The 23,440-nt window shown below is 37.2% G+C and overlaps 1 protein-coding gene across 2 annotated transcripts in view; it reads left to right on the forward strand.

The window, feature by feature from the left end:
- The window catches only part of FOCAD (focadhesin), a 309,592-nt gene that overhangs the window by 60,791 nt on the left and 225,361 nt on the right, over window positions 1-23,440 (forward strand). For both annotated transcript variants that reach the window (XM_082470462.1, XM_082470463.1), the window contains exons 6-7: window positions 15,411-15,512; window positions 21,371-21,575. In XM_082470462.1, coding sequence (XP_082326588.1) covers window positions 15,411-15,512; window positions 21,371-21,575 — 307 coding nt within the window. The remainder of the gene's footprint in view (window positions 1-15,410; window positions 15,513-21,370; window positions 21,576-23,440) is intronic.

Consider the following 23,440-nt stretch of genomic DNA (forward strand, 5'->3'; position numbering starts at 1 on the left):
TAAAGATTGAGGCAACATTGGTTTATATTACTATTTCATGTGTACAACATTATATTTTAACCTATATACACTACAGCATGCTTACCACGAAAAGTTTAGTTTCCATCTGTCACCGTATAGTTGATCCCATTTATCTGTTTCTCCCTCCCCCTACTTCCTTTCGCCTCTGGTAATCACTAATCTGTTCTTGGTATCTATTTGTTTGCTTTTGTGCGGTTTATTTGTTTGTTTATTTATTTTTAATATTCCACATGTGAGTGAAATCATATGGTATTTGTCTTTCTCCGCTGGACTCATTTCACTTAGCATACTACCCTCAATGTCCATCCAGGGGTTGCAAATGGCAAGATTTCATCTTTTTTTATGGCTAAGTAGTATTTAATTGTACATATATACCACATCTTCTTTATCCATATGTCCATCAATGGGTAACTTAGGTTGTTTCCATATCTTGGCTGTTGTAAATAATGCTATGATGAACATTGGGGTGCATATATCTTTTTGAATTAGTGTTTTCATATTCTTCTGATAAATACCCAGAAGAAGACATTTGCAAATCATATCTCCAATAAGGGGTTAATATCTAAAATATGTAAAGAACTTGTACAACTCAACAGCAAAAAACGAAATAACCTGATTAAAAAATGGGCAGAGGATCTGGGTAGACATTTTTCCAAAGGAGACCTACAGATGGCCAACAGGCACAGGAAATGATGTTCAACATCACTGTATTTATTAGGGAAATGCAAATCAAAACCACAGTGAGATATCACATCATGCCCATTTGAATGGCTATTATCAAAAAGGCAAGAAATAAGTGTTGGAGAGGATATGGAGAAAAGGGAACCTTTATATATTGTTGGTGGGAAGGTAAATTGGTGCAGCCACTATGGAAAACAGTTTGGAGATTCCTCAAAAAATTAAGACTAGAACTGCCACATGATCCAGCTATTCCTTTTCTGGGTATTTATGTTGTCATTTTAAATGGGTCTGCCCTGAATTGCTTAAGTCGTTCCAGGTGGGGAGTGAAGAGAGAAGGAGATGTGAGGACCCAGAATGTTAGCCAGTGGCTTCCCTTGGTTCCTGTGACTTTCCTGAAGGAGCTTTAGAGTGGGGTCTTCTCTTTGTTGAACCCAAAGCTCAGTGGCTCTCAAACTTCCTGTGCCTAAGAACCGCCTGGGGAGCTCGTTACGAGTACAGCTTCTCAAGCCCACTTGCTAGAGATTCTCATTCATTCAGTAGGTTTTGCAATGAGACTCAGGAATCCAGCTGCTGGGTGATGGATATAGGTCATTTGTGGATCATGCTTGAGAAATATTGCTTGAGCCCCTGGGAACTTAGTGGTACCATATATGAACTTAGTAGTACTTAGCTGCAGGGAACCCCTTGGGGTAGACTGGGAGGGATCTTGAGTGGTTAATCATGTCTCCTGGCCTCTGTTCCCTATTAAGAAGGCAAAAGGTTTGTTTGCTCCTAACTTAGGCACCGAGGCACCAAGTTCATCTTACTGCGTCTACCATGGACATTAGAGAGTCCAAGAGCAGAACCAAACAGCAATTCTAATGGAAAAGCGATCCAATGAGAGCAAGCCAAGTGTGGACGCAAGTGAGATTTCAACCTCACTGCTCTCTGTTCAATGAGTAATTCAGTGACCCCAACAAGTTAGTGTTCTGCATGGTCAGACAGTAGACGCTGGTAGGAACAGGAGGGGAAGAGAGACCTCAGCACCCTTCTACAAACCAAGGATGGTTTTTAGTGTTACAGGGCATAAGGAGTTCTTGCTCAGAGTTTTTCATATATGTGTCTGGGACATGCACTTTAACAAGAGATTTGGATACAGAAGTGATCTACCCACCGTGCTTTGAGATACATCAGATTAGAGTGTGTGTAGCCAGTAAAGTTCATTTTGCGTCACTGGACCCTTCTATATTTCAGTGGCTTAAACAAGATTAAATGGGGATATTTAAATGGAGTTTCAATTCCCAGTGCCTTTTAGGATGGGGGTAAACTGGAAGAACAGTGAAGCACATTTGACTGCTGTGATTAAACGAAGAGCATATGTCAAGTGTAAAACTCTAGGCCCAGGAGTCTCAATTCTGGTTGCACCGTTAGAGTCCTCTGAGGAACTTTTAAATGTATTAGTCGCCTGGGCTCTCCCTAGAATGAGTAGGGGTCAGCCTCAAGCATTGGTAATTTTTCAGAGCTTCCTAGATGGTTTCCAGTGTGCTGGTTCAACTGAGAACTACTGGCCAATTGTTGCAGTGAGGCAGTGGGGCTTCATTGTTGCCAGACCTTCAGATCTTTCAATATTAATAACATTTTATATGAAATATCCTCACTAATAAATGTTGGAAAGCAATTCCAATTTTTGAAAATACAGTGTAGGCAGACCGAACACGTTTGCTCACAGGATGCAATCCAAGGGCAACAGTTTGTGACCTCTGGTTTAGGCATTTAACTGTTTTCAAAAACTTTAAAAGCCCTTTTTTACCTGTGAACAATTTTTTTTTTAACATTTTTATTGGAGTATAATTGCTTTACAATGGTGTGTTAGTTTCTGCTTTATAACAAAGCGAATCAGCTATACATATACATATATCCCCATATCTCCTCCCTCTTGCGTCTCCCTCCCACCCTCTCTATCCCACCCCTCTAGGTGGTCGCAAAGCACCGAGCTGATCTCCCTGTGCTATGCGGCTGCTTCCCACTGGCTATTTATTTTACATTTAGTAGTATATATAAGTCCATGCCACTCTCTCACTTCGTCCCAGCTTACCCTTTCCCCTCCCCGTGTCCTCAAGTCCATTCTCTATGTCTGCGTCTTTATTCCTGTCCTGCCCCTAGGTTCTTCAGAACCATTTTTTTTTAGATTCCATATATATGTGTTAGCATACGGTATTTGTTTTTCTTTCTGACTTACTTCACTCTGTATGACAGTCTCTAGGTCCATTCACCTCACTACAAATAACTCAATTTTGTTTCTTTTTATGGCTGAGTAATATTCCATTGTATATATGTGCCACATCTTTATCCATTCATCTGTCGATGGACACTTAGGTTGCTTCCATGTCCTGGCTATTGTAGATAGAGCTGCAGTGAACATTGTGGTATATGACTCTTTTTGAATTATGGTTTTCTCAGGGTATATGTCCAGTAGTGGGATTGCTGGGTTGTATGGTAGTTCTATTTTTCGTTTTTTAAGGAACCTCCATACTGTTCTCCATAGTGGCTGTATCAATTTACATTCCCACCCTGTGAACAATTTTTATACTAATCAGTTAAAAAAAAAAAAAGCGACTAGTAAGATATCCTTTACTTCAGGCTTATTTTTCCCCTGCCCTTTTTGTTTGGTCTGAATTTTCTTTTGGTTAGTTTGAACTCCACTTTTTAATAACACACTATGTTTAAGTTATTTCAACATTCTCTAACATTGACCATATGGGAAATGCAGCAGAGAACCAACATTTGCCTGGTATTTTGGTTGCAAGTAAAAATGACGAAACTAAATTTTTATGATTCATAAATTATTAGAGGCTCATTTTCTCTGTAATATGCCATTTTTTTCCCTTAAAATTTTATCATGTACTTTTGCTTTTAATTTTTCCTCTGCATATTCATATTATGGCAATCTTTTTAAGATCTCTCTTCCCTCAGCTGAAGTGAGGAAATAGCTGTGAATTCATGAGCAGTAACTGCTTGTTCCAAAATTTGTGCATCATTCTGATGTGCCAGACAGTGGCTGACATGTACAAATATCAAATGTTGAGAATCTTATTTGTGGAAAGGGTTGGTCTGATCAACATCAATCTGTACTTTCTGAAATAAGGGAATATTAAATGTTTTTGGCAGATGGTGTGCTCTGAAATGGGTGATAAGGCCAATAGTGATGGATGGTGATACCCTGAGTAGATGAAAGTTATGTACTCTATGTGTATTTGTGCATCTGTTTGTGCAGTGTTATGAGTTTATTTAGATGGAGAGTTAGTTTTAAGAACTTAAAGATGTGTGTCCGAAAGGCTGAGGTACTTTGTGATTCATACCATTTTTGGTTTTTTTTTCACTTATCTCTTAAGGCAAATACATTCATTCCTTAGGGCCATCAAACAGAAACGAGAGAAAGTCCCAAGGTAAATACTGACACAGAGTGCACTAAGACCAGTTTGTAGTTGTGGATGTCAAAATATAGCTCCAGTTTTAATTTTGATAACTAGCTTCTTCTCAGCATGAAGCCCTTTTTGCATTTTGTCTTATACCCATTTTGGTGTGTGAGGTGGAGTCACTTGTGCGAAGAGTGCAGGAAGAGCATTTCTACATCTAGGGAAAAGCATGTGCCTAGCTGCTGCTGTGTGAGAGAGCCTGGTGCCCCAGGAGAACTAACAGGAGGCCGGGTGCCTGGAGCTTAGTGTTCAAGGGAGGGAGAGGCCAAGACAGAGGCCCAGGGGAGGTGGGCATGGCCTAGAAGATGCAAGACCATGGCAAAGACTTTGGGCTTTCTTTAAAGAGTAGTGGGGGGACTTCCCTGGTGGTGCACTGGTTAAGAACCTGCCTGCCAATGCAGGGGACACAGGTTCGATCCCTGGTCTGGGAAGATTCCACATGCCTTGGAGCCACTAAGCCCGTGCGCCACAACTACTGAAGCCTGCGTGCCTAGAGCCCATGCTCTGCAACAAGAGAAGCCACCGCAATGAGAAGCCCGTGCACCGCAACGAAGAGTAGCCCCCGCTCGACGCAACTAGGGAAAACCCGCGCGCAGCAACGAAGACCCCATGCAGCCAAAAATAAATAAATAAATAAATTTATTTAAAAAAAAAAGAGTAGTGGGAAGTCACTGAAGCTTTTATTTTTAAACTTATTTTGAAAGAATTTTAAAGTTCCAGAAAAGGTGCAAGAATAGTACAAAAAATTTCCATATGCCAATTACCCAGATTCATCAATTTTTTTACGCTTTGCCACATTTGCATTATCCGTCTCTCTATATAATTAAAAAAATATTTGAGAGTAGATTACATATATTCAGTAGGGTATGCTTTCTAAGAACAAGGATATTCTCATATATAACCAGAGTACAGTTATTAAATCAAGAAAATTTAACATTGATATAATACTTTCATCTATGGTCCATATTCCAGTTTCGCCATTTGTTTTAATAATGTCCTTTCATACCTTTTTCCTTTTTATTTTTAGTGTATGGGCTCTAGTTTAGGATCATATATTACATTTAATTGTCATATCTTTTTAGTCTTTTAAAATTTGGAACTATTTGGAAAATTTCGCATCCTTTATCTTTTATAACATTGACATTTTTTAATACTATAAAAGTGATGCAATGTCTTTCTCAGGATATCATATCTGGAGACCCTGATGTCCATCTTGCCCCTCACTGGTGATTTTAATTTTGATTACCCCATCAAGGTGATGTCTGGTTTCTCTACTGTATAGTTATCATCTTCTTGTAACTAATAAGCAGTCTATGGGGAAGATGCTACGAGACCATGCAAATATCCTGTTCCTTGTTAAACTCACAGCTGCCTCCCCCCCGTTAATTTTCACTATGATAACTTCAAAATGGTGATTTCCCAACTCTACCACTCCCTTCAGATTTACTAGTGGCAGTGGAGATATAGATATGCTTTAGATGTGGACATGGTAGGAATCCCTGGGAATTCACTTAATCTATAGATTCTGAAGCCCCACCTCTATAGATTCTGATTTAGAAAGCTTGGGTGGGAGCCAGTGTGGGTACGTAGAATCCATGCATTTTTAAAAAGTCTCAAGAGATTCTGATGTGGAAATAGGTTTGGAAATCACTGGGCAAATGGTTAAAACACTGAACAACATTATATTATTTCATAGTGACATTAGACAAAGACAGTTAACTTTCTTTCCTCCTACATCTGCATCTTTAAAATGGGCACAATTAAGATATCAACCATGGATATTGAGGTAATAAATGAGGTTCTGATTTGAACTTATTTTCTTTGTAAGGGAAATCCAAGTTATTATGATTATTTATATTGGCAGTATACTTCACATGATACATATGAATTTTTCTAAAATCGAAAGAGGTTAATTAAATTTAAAATAGTATTTGGCTGAGTTAAGTTTGGAATATTTTTTAATGCCTTTTTGATTGAGATATAATTTGTATACCATAAAATTCACCCTTTTAAAGTGTACAAGTCAGTGGTTTTTATTATACTCACAAAGTTGTTCAACTATACCACTATCTAATTCCAGAACATTTTTATCACCCCCAAAAGAAGCCCCATACCTATTAGCAGTCTTTCTCTAATACCTCCTACTATAGATATAAAACACTGCTTACTTTTCTATCTGTGGATTTGCCTCTTCTGGACATTTCATATAAATAAAATCATACAATATGTGGCCTTTTTTGTCTGGCTTCTTCCACATAGCATAATGTTTTTAAGATTCATCTACATTGTAGCATGATTTAGTACTTCATTCCTTTTATGGCTGAATAATATTTCACTGCATGGATATATCACATTTTATTTATTCTGTAATATCTTTGTATACTTACCAAGTCCAATGAATTTTCAGTGTTTTTCCCTTTTACATTTATTTCTGGAGGTAAACTACTTTTCGTAAGTTCCTGAAAATAAACCTCCTAGTCTTTAATTAAGAGTAGTTGTTACTGTTTTTCATTTCTATGCACATTTCCTTATTGCATTTATTGTTTCTTAACGAGGTTGCTTAGAATCCTGTAACACTTGAAAAAAAATCAAGTGTTTTTTTGATTTTTTTTGACCATCAGCTATTGTCATATGTTTCTGTTGTCAAGATAAGCATTTTGCTTTTTGGGGAGCTGATTATTTCAACAGTTGAATATATTATCTAAAGGGATCTCCTGAGGTGTAGATGTTTGGTTTTATTTAGCATAAAGGAAGCATGACACCATTATTAAATTGTCTGTACTTTACAGTCAAGCTGCCATAGGGTTTGGAACCATTAGAATGCATTAATATGTTTTATTTTGCTGAAGTTACAAAAACTTCAGTAGCTGGGGAGCCACCATTTCTAGGCACATCATATATACCTTTTTTTGGGAAATAGAAGCGTACTTTATAGTTTTTTTCGGAAGCAGGAGTTTAACAAGGCTGAATTGCAATAATTACCTTAGGTATACTTAGCTTTAATTTACTAGCACTTACCCTTTTTTGGAGGGGAGGTCAGGACCTTCTTTGAGAATCTCATAAAAGTTTTGTACCTTCCCCTAGAAAATGTACACATGTACATGTACTCAAAATTTTGCATATAATTTCAGAGGGCTTGTGAATTCTCGCTTTAATGGATAAATGAAATTTTTTACAGAAATTAGGAAAAAGAAGGTGGGAAAGAAGGGGGTATCCGTGTCAGATCTGTCCCTGAGAAAGCTCAGTAGAGTTGAGGATAAGAAAGAAGTTAGGGCAGTAATCAGGGAAGCATAGCCAGTAATACGTTCCAAGGGCCATCTGTCTTTTTTATTTTTCATCATGTGGGACCTTAGTTCCCCAACCAGGGATTGAACCCGAACCCCCAGAAGTAGAAGTGTAGAGTCTTAACCACTGGACTGCCAGGGAAGTCCCCCATCTGTCTTTTTGCAGTTTGATTCTTTCTGTGGCACTGCATGTTTTGCTTCTGTTTTCACTTCCTCTTTTCTCTCCTCTTTCCCACCCAGGGAAGTCTTTGTTCACAGTTTATGATTCCAATCACCTGGAGTTTACACTTGGGATTTAAAATCAGACCTAAATAATAATCTATACATATTATACAATTTTCCAGTTAGCAATTGCCACTAGAAAATATTTTATAAGTTCTTCTAAGTGTGCATGCTTAATTTGAAAATTGGTATGGTAATTTGCTGATAAATGTCCTGAAGAGCATAAAATGTTGTAATTTTTGCCTTAGCCTATTTATCTTATCTCTAGTTTCCCGCCGCCCCACCCCAATCAAGAATGTAACTTAGTAATAGACGTTTTGGACCCCTCCATATCTGTGTGTTTCCCCCCAGCCATCACCTTGTACCTAAAATAGTTCCAGACTTCTGACATTGGCAGACACCTTTGCATTAAAACCCTGCCTCTCAAAATAGGGATCCTGGGAAAGGTTCATTGTGAGGGCAGAACCATTGTGATATGAAGTCTCTTTTCAAAGAGATCTTATCTTTTCCCTATCTGCGTTATAGACCTAAAGAAAAAAGAAAATTAGTCAAAAATATCAAAATTGAAATAATTTTTGCTCCAAGTCTTCTTTTTCTGGAAAGGATGAAATGCATTGTCTTAAGACTCTATAGGATAGATAATGATTCACAATTATTGTTTAATTTTTCTTTTTTATAGTAATATTCATTGTGGAATCTTAACAATTTTTATTATGCATTTTTTTTTTTTTTTTGGCTTAGTTGGGTCTTCGTTACTGCGCACAGGCTTTCTCCAATTGTGGCGAGCGAGGGCCACTCTTCGCTGCAGTGAGTGGGCCTGTCACTGCGGTGGCCTCTCCTGTTGCGGAGCACAGGCTCTAGGGGCGCGGGCTTCAGCTGCTGCGGTGCACGGGCCCAGTAGTTGTGCCTCATGGGCTCTAGAGTGCAGGCTCAGTAGTTGTGGCGCATGGGCTTAGTTGCTTCGAGGCATGTGGGATCTTCCCGGACCAGGGATCGAACCCTTGTCCCCTGCATTGGCAGGTGGATTCTTAACCACTGAGCCACCAGTGAAGTCCCTATTATGCATTTTTTATCTTAAAATCTGTAGAGCTTTTTTTTTTTTTAATCCCACTTTGGCTTCTAACCAGCTCTTTCAAATCAAAATTCAGAGCAGGTAGAGAAATGCTTTTAAAATGCATATTTGATGTAGTAAGTGCTATGCTATGCTTCTGAAAGCGCCAGGGTCACAGCTGCATACATGAAAATGCATGGTGACTGCGGGCATTGTTTCCTCACACAGAAAACGCAATCTGTGTCTACCGCTGAATTTAAGATGTAAATCAAATCATAGCTTTCCTACATTCAGAGATGTAGCAGAAAGGTTGAGGTGACCTAAAGGTTACAAATAACTCTTGCTTTTTGCCTACTACAAGACTAATTTTTTTTTTGCTCCCTCTTTTCTAGTAAGATTGATGTATTTATACTTGGAAAGGTGAATCTAGTTACCTACCTTATTTTATCGTTGTCTCTGTGCTAGTCTAGTGGCACCACGAATTTATCATTTACTCCCTCCCCCGCTCCATTCTGCTAAGATGCATGCACTGCTCTGTGTTGTTGACAATGTTATTAAAGGGCAGGGAGCCCTGAAGTATTAGGTACCAACTCTGCATGCTTCCTCTGTGCTTTTTTTCTCCGAACAATGTGGACTTTGAAACAATGTACTTAGAGGGGTTGTGATGTTGGTTTTTCATGATCCATTCAAAGAGTTTAAAAAGGTGCTTTGGGGAAAGTGTGTGTTTGTTACATTTATTTTAGATGTGCATTTGGCACTGAAAGGGAAACCTAAGAGTAAGAAGATAGACACCCAGCTTTCAAGCTGCTTATGCTCTAGTTTAAGATAAAAATTTACCTGCATGATAATCATAATAGTACCCCATTTATGGAATATTCTGTGTGCTAGTTACTGTATTAAATGCTTTACTTAAAATGGCAGTTAAAACATTTACAAATCATGAAATGGGAAAGTGCCAAAGAACATACAACAAATTGGCTCATCTATGGCAGAAAACAACAACAATAACAACAACAACAGCAACAATAATAATAACCACACAGTGAAGGAGAAATTAGAGGCACTAGAGGCCAATGAAGGGTGACCTGATTGCCTGGTTTGTATTGATTTCAGTTTTAGAAACAATGTTATTCTCTTTTACGAAGAAAACAGAATCTACTGGATGTCTCAAGAGTTAGGAAATCTTGATTTAAAATTTTCTGTGGGCTTATTCTGGATATAGCACTGCATTTCTCTCTCAAGTAAAAAATATAGGATGCTTTATTTCTTTGAGATAAAAATAGGAGACCTCTGTTTTGAGGCCTTAGATTGTATTAGATGTTGGCCTTAAAGCCATTTAAGCTTGGCATAGAATTATTAATAGTTGAGAGCCATCTTTATTGGTTTCTGCCTTTACAGGATTTGGTTCCACCTCTGGTCCCGAGCAAGATTAGGGCTTTAATGGGCGACTTGGGTTCTATAACTTTAGCACTGGAAGGTACTTAGTCTGATTCCCTCATTTTACAGATGAAGAAACTTTGCCCAAGAGAGGTTAATTCTCTTGCTTGAGATTACACAGTTTGTTGCAGAGACAAAATGTGAATTTGGAACTCTTGCCTCTTTTAATTCAATGTTTTCCCTCCACTATTTCACGTCACCTCTCCACTTCTAGTTTTTCTTCTGAGACATGGTTGTGGCAGCGTAACAGTAAATGATTTGGATGATGCTACGTAGGCCCTGCTTATATAAATAATAATAATGATTTCAGTGTCCCACATTTGTGTTTGTTTTTCATAATTGTAGAGCTTATTGTCTGTCACTGTTTGCTTTACAAGTGATCACATTGATTGTACATTCAACCCATCTATCACTTTGAATAAAGTGTTTTAGACAACTTACTCTTTATGCCTTGAATACCAGGTTTGGGTATAATTGACATTTTAAGGCATAACCCAGGTTGTGTTTTGGTGTTCTTTTGTACCACGTTATTTCTTTTTTTGATCAACAGTCCTTCTAATGAAGAGCAAAATTTACTTTAAATTGTGGATTCTTCCATTTACCTTGACCTTTCTCAGTTGGAGGTACTTGAAAGAAGTGAGGTACTTGAAAGAAGTGGCTAACAAGCAGTGAGTGAGAAGAAAGAAAAGAAAAATCTTGAATAATCCATTAATTTAAGAATCAATCCTTGAATATTTCAGGAGTGAACTATACTTAGCCTGATGACATTTTTTTTTTAACATCTTTATTGGAGTATAATTGCTTTCCTTATGACATTTTAAATGCTCTAGTTATAATATTTTAAATGGAAAATAACTCTATTTTCTATCATACCAAATTAGCATGCATAATATTTAATGCTGTTTGTTTATTTTGGAACATGCTCCTGTGTTTTGCAAAGGAATAATTTTACATTTGTTTTCCATTTTAAGTCTTCTAGTTCCTACTCTACCGTTACTCTTGTGCATCTAATGTTAATATTTGATGATTATATTTCCATAAGAACCTTCAAATTTTGAGCATGATCGATTGATTGCTTTTGGTTCAGTGTAAAGAAAGATGAAGGTGGGATAATAGTCTTTTTGAATAACTCAGGGCTAGTACCATGTTTTAGTGAGTTTTGTGCCTCATAGTGCTTGCCATTTTACCTAGTGCAGTGGTTCTTAACCAGGGACAACCGTGGCCCCAGGGGACACTTGGTAATGTCTGGAGACATTTTCGATCGTCATGTGCCTAGGTTGAATGCTATTAGCATCTAGTGGGTAGAGGTCAGGAATGCACTTAAACATCCTATAGTGCATTGAACAACGCCCACAACAAAGAATTATCTGATTCCAAATGTCAGTAGTGCCAGGATTGAGAACCCCTCATGTATGGCAGTTGCACGATAAAGTATATTGAATTAAAAACTGTGTCCATTCTATAAAGCGTAAGGCTTTACATATTATTTTATATGTGTATTCACATACCAATTTGATGATTCACAAGGGAGAATTTAGCTCTTTGCTTCAAATTCATTCTTTGCTCAAAGTATTGAAACAAAATTTTGGCAATTATCATTGATTTTAGGTTAGTTGTACTCAGTTGAAATAGTATAATATTGGTAATCAATGTTAATCAATCGTAATATTCAACATTTTTAATTTGGACTTCCTTTCTCCCTCGAGGTTTTTAACTTCTTGGAATCAATATTGTATATTATTCCTACAGTATTTCCACTTGGATCTGACATAATCAATTCTCTGGAAAAGTTAATTATCCAGATGTCTAAGTCAGTAATTAATCTGGATAAATCCCTATTTTGTATTCTTCTTAATCTCATCTTTAGAGTTTTAAGTCTGAGATACTAAATAGAATTTGCTGAACCCCAGTGCTAGCAAAGCGGGCCTTCAACTTCATGCAAGAAAGCAGAGTGGGTCCCACAATTCCAGTGAGGTAGAAGCTAAATTATAACAGAGTCGTTTGCTATATATGCATCATTCCTAATCCTACTTTAAAATTACTATCTCTTACCTCTGTTGATCTGATTTAATCTGGACAAGACTGTTTTTTTTTTTTTTAAATATATTTATTTATTTTTTTATTTTTGGCTGTGTTGGGTCTTAGTTTCTGTGCGAGGGACTTCTCCAGTTGCGGCAAGTGGGGGCCACTCTTCATCGCGGTGCACCGGCCTCTCACCGTCGCGGCCTCTCTTGCTGCGGAGCACAGGCTCCAGACGCGCAGGCTCAGTAGTTGTGGCTCACGGGCCCAGTTGCTCTGAGGCATGTGGGATCTTCCCAGACCAGGGCTCGAACCCGTGTCCCCTGCATTGGCAGGCAGACTCTCAACCACTGCGCCACCAGGGAAGCCCGACAAGACTGTTTTTAAAAGGAGAAAGATTCTTAACAGTTTTTAAACAGGAGATAGACTCTTGACAGTTTTTGGGGGTGGGAATTTGAGGGGTGGGAAGAGTTAGGGGGTGACTTATAAGGGAAGAGTATTGCAGAGCACTTAAGTGCTTTATGATCACACAAAAACTATGTGACAACTTGTTGGATTTTCTTCTTAAATAGTCATAAATGCCACCATTAGCTGGAGGATTAATAGATGGTCATATCTGATGCTCCTCATTTCAATATGGTGCTTGTCAGAAGGAAAACCCATAGCTAAAATAATTGCAGTTGCTGTTCTTTCCTTTTTATTCATGTTCACTTGAACATGACCTACTGAATTCGTAATCTAAGAAGTTTGGCTGATGTGACATACTTGAGAGGCTTTAAGGATTTGTAACATTTGTGTCTTCATATCTGTAGCAACTAGAGCAGAAGCAAATTCTAGATAGGTTTAACTGCCAAAGAGTTTGGAATTTGGAAATGTGATTTTGATAGGATCTTTGAGTTTTGGCATAAAAAGTTGCTTGGAGCTATCCCTTAGCAATGGCAGTAATCTGATCAGTCAGAAATAGCCTGTGCTTTAACAAACAGGAGGCTGCCAGCATGTGAAGTTAGTGTCTAATAGATTAGGTGAGGTTGAGGAGAAAATAGAGAGATGGTGTTATAATACCCAGAAACTGTGTAGTAGTGTCAGAGAGGTGTTTAACATGAGGGTTTCAGTGTGATGGATCTGCCATACTTTTCTGTTTAAGAGAGAGAAAAATCAGAAAACTTCCCAACTCCTAACCTCCCTCTTCTGTGGTTTTTCACTTGTACCGGTTTTCAATCTGGCAACACATTGGAATTGCTGGAAGAGTTTTTAAAAATTACTAATGCATGGGCTCCACTCCTAGCAACCCCAGTATAATTGAAGCCTGGGCATTGGTATTTTAAAAAGAGCTCCACAGATGAATCAAACATGCAAGCAGGGTTGAGCACCACTGCTTTATAGCAGTGCATCAGTATTGTCTGGAGAGCTATTTATTAGGTCTGGCTGAGGCCTGAGAATTTATTTTCATTTCTAACAAGTTCCCAGGTGATGCTGATATTGCTGGTAAGGCGATCCCATTTGGAGAACCACCAAGAAGGCTGTTTTAAAAAATCATTTGGGTGTGACTGATCTTTTTCTTTTTTTAAACATTGCTAGTGCTATATTATTGGGTTAAAAATTAAGATTAAAGATAAGTATTATGCATATGATTCTTTTTATGTAAAAAAGATAGCTGCATCTATATGCTTTGAATTTTTTTTCAAATAGCATTTTTAATTTTTAAAAAAATTTGAAAAAGAATAGATACACATATATGTATAACTGAATCACTTTGCTGTACACCTGAACTAACACAACATTGTTAATCAACTACAAAATAAAATTAAAAGTTAAAAAGATAAATTAAAAAAAGAATGAAATAATGCCATTTGCAGCAACATGGATGGACCTAGAGATGATCATATAAGTGAAGTAAGTCAGACAGAGAAAGACAAATATTCTATGACATCACTTATATGTGGAATCTAAAAAACAGTACGGGGACTTCCCATCGGTCCAGTGGTTAAGACTTCGCCTTCCAAAGCAAGGGGTGTGGGTTTGATCCCTGGTTGGAGAGCTAAGATCCCACATGCCTCACAGCCAAAAAACCAAAACATAAAACAGAAGCAAAATTGTAACAAATTCAATAAAGACTTTAAAAATTGTCCACATCAAAAAAATCTTAAAAAAAATAAAAAATAGTACGAATGAACTTATTTGCAAAACAGAAACAGACTCACAGACGTAGAAAACAAACTTATGGTTATCAAAGGGGAAGGGAGAGGGGAGGGATAAATTGGAAGTATGGGATTAATAGATGCACACTACTATATATAAAATAGGTAAATAACAAGGACTTACTGTATAGCACAGGAAACTATTCAGTATCTTGTAATAACCTATAATGGAAAAAAATTGAAAAAAAGAATATAGATATATACATATGTATTTATGTATAACTGAATCAGTTTGCTGTACACCTGAAACTAACAATAAAAAAAGCCACATCAAAACTTTGTTTAGTACTTCATAGTTTAAAAAGCTAATGAATTTACAATTTCTAGTAGACTTTTTGAACTATTTAAAATAATTTGTTTGTCCTTTTTTCCTTTTTTTTTAAACCCCATTATATGAGGATCCTTCACATTTCAGATCTTTAATTTTATATAGTCTTTTAGGTATCTTAATCGATGTATCCCAGATAAAAGATTTGTCCTTGTTCAACAGAAATTTCAAGAATTTATAATTTACAGAGTTTGTTATTTGATATGGGAGAAATATTTTCTTTTTTCTCACCTTAAGTATACTGGGGAAACACAGAACCATATACTGAGAAAAATGGGGGTAAGTGGGAACAGAGACGGAGAGATAGTGCTTATAGGTTGGGGCAGTGTTAGAGGAAATGGAACCTTCCAGGTTTGGAAAGAGATCAGCAAGAGGAGGAGGTGGCCAGTGATTTCCAAGAATGCAGGAATCAAGGGGATGGATATGAAAGAGCTACTGGATTGAGACACTTGGCCAAAGTCATAGCGCTATTAAATGGCAGAGTCTGCTGTCAAATTTGGGTCTCTAAGACCCAGGTTTATTCTCTTTTCTGGAAAAGAATTAGATATAGGAAAAACATAGTTCTAATGAGCCAACTCTGCAACAAATGCAGCAAATGATAATTTTGTGACAATTTTGAATCTAGATTGTAGTGGCTTTTTTGTAGCTATATTTAGATATTAAGAACGTGTAGTCCTGAAATGACAGCTTCCAACGTGACTTTCTGTTTTTCAGAAACCATCCTCAGCCTTTGATCACTGTGCTTGAACACAGACCTGATTGCTGGCCAGTACTTTTGCAACAGCTGACAACTTTTTTCCAGCAATGCCCTGAAAGGTAATGTAAAATGAAATAAATGAGGGAGATGAAGAGTATATGCTAATTTTAGAGTTTTTCTTTTAAGCTGCTTTGACTGTAATGTTTTCTCCTGAAGCAAAGAAATGTCTTAGAGCAGGATATAGTTTTCTATTTTCTTTTTAAGAGTAAGAGAAAAAAATCCTACCAGATTTACTGATTGTTGAAATATTGACTATGAGAAAAGCTATTATTAAATAAGCTAAGCATTGGTTAGTTGGGAAAGTTGATTGGAAATATTTGGTAAACTACTATGTGGTACATATGGAAGACAGGTTCTTCCCTCTGGAAATTGATTAGTGAGTTAATCTCTCCATTAGAAACCAGTGCCAGTTGGGATTAAGCAGTCCTGCCAACTGGGACCAGATAGCTGCCATATGTGCAGTTAGTTTAGCTTCACCAGGGCCTTCTGCCTTCTGATGGTCCTCAAAGCTTTCTCACATCCTTATTACTATGGCACTGGCTCAGGCGGTAATCTCTTACTGTGGCTATTGCCACCTATTCCTAACTGGCATCTCTGCCTCTGATCTCGTCCTGCTCAAGGCCATTCTCTAAGCATCCATCAGGGTGACGCATCAAGAGAGCAGATCTTATTGCATCACTCCCTTTCTTAAGTCGCTGCAGCTGTGATTTTCAAACTGCACTTGCAATGTATAGGCTAAGCATGGAAACACCCTCGCACCCCTTCAGCTCTTTTTCTTATAGACTATTTTTTTACGTGTTGATACCTTATGGAAGCTTTCTATTGGAAAACAATCATTTGGTCTCTGAAATAGTTGGAAAATCCCTGGACTACAGGACGAAATCCATTGTGTCATGCTAGGCTCTGTGTATGATCTGTTTCACCAATTTTATTTTCTCCTATCTTTATCTCATAATTTATGAATTATGTATTTCAGCAATACACCGACTTGCTTTGGTTCCACACAGGAAACAGTGCTGTTTCCTCGCCTCTGTGCTTTTGCTTATTAGTATCTATCTTACTCTCTTGAATCTCATCCCAGCCCTTTTCTGACTAATACCCTAGCCCTTTCTTGATTAATTTCTCTATTTTAAATCTCTGTTTAGGGACTTGCCTGGTGGTCTAGAGGTTAAGACTCCGCGCTTCCACTGCAAGGGGCATGGGTTTGATTCCTGGTCGGGGAATTAAGATCCCACATGCTGTGTGGTGTGGCCACAAAACTAAAAAAAAAAAAATCTCTGTTTAGGTATTATCTCTCCTAGGAAGTGTTTATTTACCACAGGCTGAATTAGGTGTCTCTTTTACATGCTCCCTTAGTAACTTCAGTTGTGATTTCTAACATCATTATACTTACTGCATGGTCTTATAATTATTCTCCTCCATTAACTGTGAAACTTTCTTACTTTCTTGAGGTCAGGGACTGTGTCTCAGTATTCTTCGTATTAATAATACCTGGCACATTTTTGGGTGCTTTATAAATGTTGAATTTATATCTGTATACACATGAGGCCCACAGATTGGTGGGGCCCAGGCAGTGGGTTGTAGAGTGCCTCCTAAAATATAATATCACTGCATGCTTAGTACGTCACACAAGGTCATGATGGGATGGTACCATTGTCCCATGTAATCCAATGCCTGAGTTACATTTACCACACTAGCTACGTTCATGTGTTCTTGCTCTTGAAGGTCTTAGAGTGTCCTATACATACTATGTATTAGAACATTGTTTCTGAGTCTATAACTTCAATTTTAGATGGAATTTCCAGGCAGGATATACTGCTACAGGAAGTTTTAAAGAGATATAGGGAACCTTGTAATCATCTGCCAGTGATAAAAGTCCATGTAACAATTGAATGAATACCTTAAAACAAACATTATTATCATCCTCTCTTCCCTCACCTAGGACTGCATTTTCAAAGGTAAGATATTAATATTTACTAAAAAAAGTCTTTGTTCATCCATGTCAGAAAGCAAAAATAACAAATTTATAAACATTTGTTTAATGAAGTTTCTCTTGTTAAATAGATTGGGATACTTTATAAAAGATGTTGCTGCTGATGTGCCATATTTGTTATTAAGCTTGTTTTTAGGGTAGTCCTTACAAATATCTCTCTTTTCCAATGCTTTAGTTAGTCAGCAAGTAATTAACTTACTTTTTGGTTGTTTCATTTCAAAGGAGTATTATTTTGGAATTTGGAAGTAGTTCTTCTAATGATGTATGTCCAGATAGTCGTAAGGAGACGAGATTATTAATTGAGTTTGGTTTATTTATGGATAAGCTTTCATTGACTTATTCCTTTCATTTGAGTTCTGGAGTGTTAGAGTATGCTATCTAGAGCTTTTTAGAAGTTTTAAATTATTTTATATTTATTTGCAAAGAATAATTACAGTTGTCTCATTTCTACTTTTGCACTATGAGATGGTTCTTTGCAGGATGAAATTGATCACTGCTTGCATTTTCAGCAGACTGTTAGTTTCTTGAGATTTAATTTTAGAGTAAGTTAACTTAGTTTTTACACTGTCATTTAGAAGGTAATGAAGGAAGTTTGGTAATTTAATAAGAATATAAATAGTGATTCACAACTATAGGAAGGAGACAAAATGTTGTGACAATAGCTTGTATTCTAGCTCTTCTGTGTTAGGAATTGTTGATTAGAGTTGCTGGGTTCACTTTTTTTTTTTTTTGAAAAGTCTATATGCTGTATAATTCCATTTACATAACATTCTGGAAAATGTAAAACTATAGAGTGGCAAACAGATTAGTGCTTTCTAGGGGTTTGTTGGGGGGAGGGAGGTAGGGTTAAAAAGGTGAAATACAGAGGATTTTTAAGGCAGTAAAATTATTTCATATGACATTGTAATGGTGGATACATGATACTATGCACTTATCAATACCCATGGAATTTTACAGCACAAAAAATGAACTTTAATGTATGCAAATATATGTGTGTGTGTGTGTGTGTGTATGTATATATATATCCCAGAAATGGAGTGAAAGATCCCAGGAATGAAAAAAGGAATGAGCTATCAAGTCACACAAAGAATATAGCTGTATTACAAACTGTATTACAAATGTGGGAAAAAACCTCGCTGGAGGTGGTAGAGTAGACAGGTGCTAGCCTAAATGTATGGGTTCACTTTTAATAGAATGTATCAACAGATGTCCTGAAATAGCAGTGTATCTTCGTGCTAGATTTTTGGGGGCATGGTTCTCCAGTTAAATTCTGCACTGATTTGTAGAAGGCCTGTGGTGTTAAGACTTCACCATTATAGAACCGAGAATTGGGTAAATTGACAATGATGTCAAGGTCTTTAGGGCTGGATACTTCAAGATTATCTAGTCTAACACATAGTTTTTCAGATGAGGGAACTAAGGAGAGCAACATTAAATGACTTGCTCAAGGTCACATGGCTAGTGGCAGAGTTGGGCCCAAAGGCTCAGTGTTTTGATTTTCATTCCAAGTCTTTTCCCACTGCTACTCCATCCTTGGTGAACATATATGAAAGCCTTGTGTGTAGATACATGCACAATTGGTTGCATTTTTAAACATTCTTAATCACTTTGGGATTTCAGGTTATCTGTTTTATTATTTCCCTTTCTCCTTAAGCCCTGTTAATTGCATACCCCACTGCAGTGATAGTAGATCATCAGATACCACATAGGAAATGCAAAATCTAAAATCAGGACAGATTAAGCCACAGAGATTTTTTAAAAGTATATTGTCCTAGGAAAGCTCAACATTATGCTCCTGATGTCAAATATTAACAGCATCTTGGAAATATATTTCTTTGTATGAACCTTGCATTTCACCTTCAGCATTTCAAAGTAGGAGAAAACTGATAAGCTATTCACGGATGTTTTTGACACCTGGCTAGTATTTATTCTTTGGGGAGTACATTATTAGAGAGAGATGGAGGAACAATGTTTCTTAAATCTCTTTTCTGCTCCATATTCTAACCCATACATACATTGTCTACTTGCTTAATCTATGAAACTTTTTTTAGTTTCCTAAAGCGGGTGGTGTGATGAAGCCATATGTTTCATAATTATGAACTCACAAGTCTTTTTGTTTTTTATGGATTGTGTAAGTGTTTGTGCTCATGAGAAAAAAAAAAATCCCTCCGGATTGTAAGCTCCATCAGAGCATGGATTTCATCTGTTTTTGTTTCTTGCTTGGTTTCTAGCACATAGAAGAGTGAATGGTATACTGTAGGAACTCAGAAATTTTGTCAAGCGAATAAATGAATGAATGAATAGATTAAATCTTATCAATTTGGTAACTTTTTAATTTTTATTAATATTAACGGTGTTTTGAAATCACATTGCTGTGGGATGTATAGTATTATAAAATTATGTTGTCAAGTATAACTCAAATGCCATTTCCTCCAATAAATATTGCACTTTATACCTTTCTTTTAGCAGTTTTCACTTTCTATTCTCTAGTCCAGAAACAGAGCTGATTGTCCCTGTTAGACTATATGCTTCTAAAGGATAGATAATGCCTGGTTCATCTTTGTATCTTATCTAGTAATAACTTATGTATAATCAATATGAAAAATATTAAAATTGTGATATTTAATCGATGCATGCTAATTGTAAATCTACTCTATAACTTAGTGTAAATGAATCGATTAATTTAATGATTGAGCATTTCTTTGAGGGCCTAGTGTGTACAGTTATTTGGGATACAGCATTAAACAGAAATCCATGGTTCATGCCCTCATTGGCTTATAGTCTGTCAGGGGATGGAGATATTAAATAAAAAATGACAATAAAGTCATTATGCTGTGCAAGCACATAACGGGGATCTGACCAAGGCTAGGTATCAGGGAAGGCCCTCAGGAAGTCATTTTAAAGGGAGAACTGAAAGATGATAGAAATTAGGCAGAGGATGATAGAAATTAGGGAGAAAGGGGAGAGTATTATAGGTAGATGGAACAGCAGTGAGAAGAAAGCCCAGATGGCTTGATTAGAGATCTGAAAGAAGTTTAGTGTAGTTCAGTGGCAAGTGGAGAAAAGCAAGAAATGAGACTGGAAAGAGGCCAAATTATGAAGGGTTTGTGAATTGGGCTAAGTACTTTATCTTAAGCATAAATTTTTTCAAGCTGATTAATGACATGATCCAATTTTTATATCTGAAAGGTCATTCTGGCATTTTAGTGTCTTTGGACTTGGAGTTATTGGGATGTATTGTAATCTAAATAGATCCGAAAGATTTGTAAAGTCTTCCTCCTCTGAGTGGGAAGAACTTAAGAGGAGGGACTTGACAAATTACTTTACTTCTCTCTGCCTCAGTTTCTGTATCTGCATAATGGGATAATAATATTTTTATTTCATAGGGTTGTGGTGAGGGTTGGTTGAGTTTAAAGGCATAAAGTGCAGTAACTTGCACACTCTGAGTGCTAACAAGTTGACAAGTAAATGTTAACTGTTATCATCATCTTCTTGGGATGTCTGTGTCTTTGTTTTACATAGGACCTCACCTGTCGAGTTTTTCCAAAAATGCATGCATACTCCTGGAAAAATGGATCCTAACATCTATAATCCTAAAAAGGTTCTCAGATGATTCTGATGTTCACCAAAGACTGGTCCTGGAGATGTAGATGCTATTCTAGTGTGCAAGTAGAGGCCCTCTTAGTCCTGGGCATCAAGCTTGTGGGTTCCAGGTGTTGAGTCATTCTCCCCAGTGTATAAAGAACTGTTTGGCATGGGTTTAGGTGGGTCATGGTGGAATAGAAGAGTCATGAAAAAAAGATACACTCAGTGGTATCATAGTTTATGATATGTCATGAACTCTAAGTTGATGTTTGACACTTACTTGCTTGGTACTCTGTTTAACTCAGTTACTGGCTTATGCATTACGTGACTTACTTGCAGGTCAGAAGTTTCATGTATCCAAATAATGGCACCATTTCTATGGTATGTATATTGTGAACCATCCCAGTTACAAGAATATGCTAAACTCCGACTAGCTCTGCTCAAAGTCTTACTTCACCCCCGGGTTCTTTGTGACAAAGAACAACCATCAATATTGGAACAACAGATACTACAACTGTGTTGCGACATGGTTCCATGTTTGCAGGTAAGGCCTTTCCTCCTCCTTCACTAATATAGCACCAGCATTAGTAAATGGTGATTGTTATTGTTGTACATAAAATAGAGCCCATGTGATCTGGCAAACAGCTCTAGAAATGCTTGCAGGGTTTTGGAGATGATGAAGGAAACAAATCTAGATTTCACTTTAATATATACAGTGTTAACTAAATTCGCAGAAATATAAATCAACATAGTCCATTTTAGGATTAGTAGGAATGAAAACTATAAGAAAGACTTCTCAGGGAAAATAATTTTGCATTGAGTTTTTCCTTGTGCTGGAGACTGAGAGGGTTATAAGGGAAAAAAAAGTCCTCTTTGTGTAAGTTTGGAAAAAAGGCATCTCTCTGGGCAGATGCAGCCCTAGGGACGCAGGGCTTGACCAGCTGAGTGCTGACTAGATTCCAATTTTCACAAGTCCCCTTACAGTATATGTGGTGACCCTGATGAATCCTGCTCTTGGGAAGACCACAGTCTAGTAAGAGAGCTAAAACAAGTATATATATTCTTACAATTCAAAGTAGATGGATGAAGTATTTTATCCATACAGAGGTATGGATAAAATGCTTAGGGAATTCAGGGGAGAGATAAATTTGAGCTAATGTCTCTATAACTACAGATTTTTAAAAAATTCCAGTTGCCAGCTTGCTGTGATTTGAGTGTAGTGATTCATGTATCCCATCCCACCATCTAGGTTTGTTGTTTGTCTAGAATCTGAACACCATGCTGCTTAGCTGATGGAGGGAATCTGTGATTATTTTTCAAGGTGATCACTTGAGGTCACAGATGACCTGTTTTAAGTTTGTGTTAGCAAGGAGTCACTAGAGTGACTCTTTTACAGCTCATAAATAGGCTTTCCTGTAACCAAGGCAGAGAAAAGTTAATTCAAGTGAATTCTCCTGTGGCTTTTCCAAAACTTTTGTTTTGTGTGGGCAATAAGGCAATGTATAGGCGGATGTCTTGAACTAGCGTACAGTTTTTCCATACGATGCTTGCATTACCCTGTTTTGTGCTCTTTGGTAGATGTTTGCCTTCATCGTCATCAACCTATATTGACAAGCCTAAATACTTCTAGCAGTGTGCTCTGTGCAGTATTTCTGGAAATCTGTGGCTTGTTAATATAGTCAAGATAGGTGAGGAAAAAAAGAGATCCATCATTTGGAACTAATGGGACTAGTGACATAAATACATTTAATATTAACAAATCAACTTTATTGGAATGAAGAATTTGAGAGTTGGGAGGGGTCTTAGTGGCAATGTCATCCATTTTCCCACAGATTATAAGTAGTTCTTATCCTCTCTGAGAGACGACCATCCCACGACTAATTAAATATTTTAGTGATAGGAAGCATGCTATTTTGCAAGGCAACCATTTATTATTATTTTTTTTAGCAAGTACTTCTAATTGACCTGTATTTTCCTAAGATTACCCGTTAGTCCCCTTTCTTCTCAGAACAAAGCAAAATAAGCTTTTTAAAAAGCCCATCTGCATCCTATCTTGTGTTCTCTCTTCCTTCCTTTTCTTCCCTTTCATCCTTTACTCCCTCCCTCCCTCCTTTCTTTTCTTCATCAGTTTCTTTACTTCTCCACATGAAATGGTTTTGAGTTTTCACTGTTATTTGCAAGGAATTCTCTGGTTTATTGGTGTTGAGAATGTGTCACTATGAAATGTTCTTCTTAGAGCTGAATAGAGTAGTATAGATGTGGTCTGATCCATACTGAGCATTTCAATACCATCATGTTAATTAAAAATTTTTTTCCTGAGAAATAGCTGTCAACCCTATTGACCCATAGGTCAATGAGATGATGGTCAGTGAAACTCCTGTTTCTTTTTCTTCTCACTCCAATTGTTCT

This window comes from Balaenoptera physalus (assembly GCF_965194825.1).
Source record: "Balaenoptera physalus genome assembly, chromosome: 7".
Taxonomy (NCBI): domain Eukaryota; kingdom Metazoa; phylum Chordata; class Mammalia; order Artiodactyla; family Balaenopteridae; genus Balaenoptera; species Balaenoptera physalus.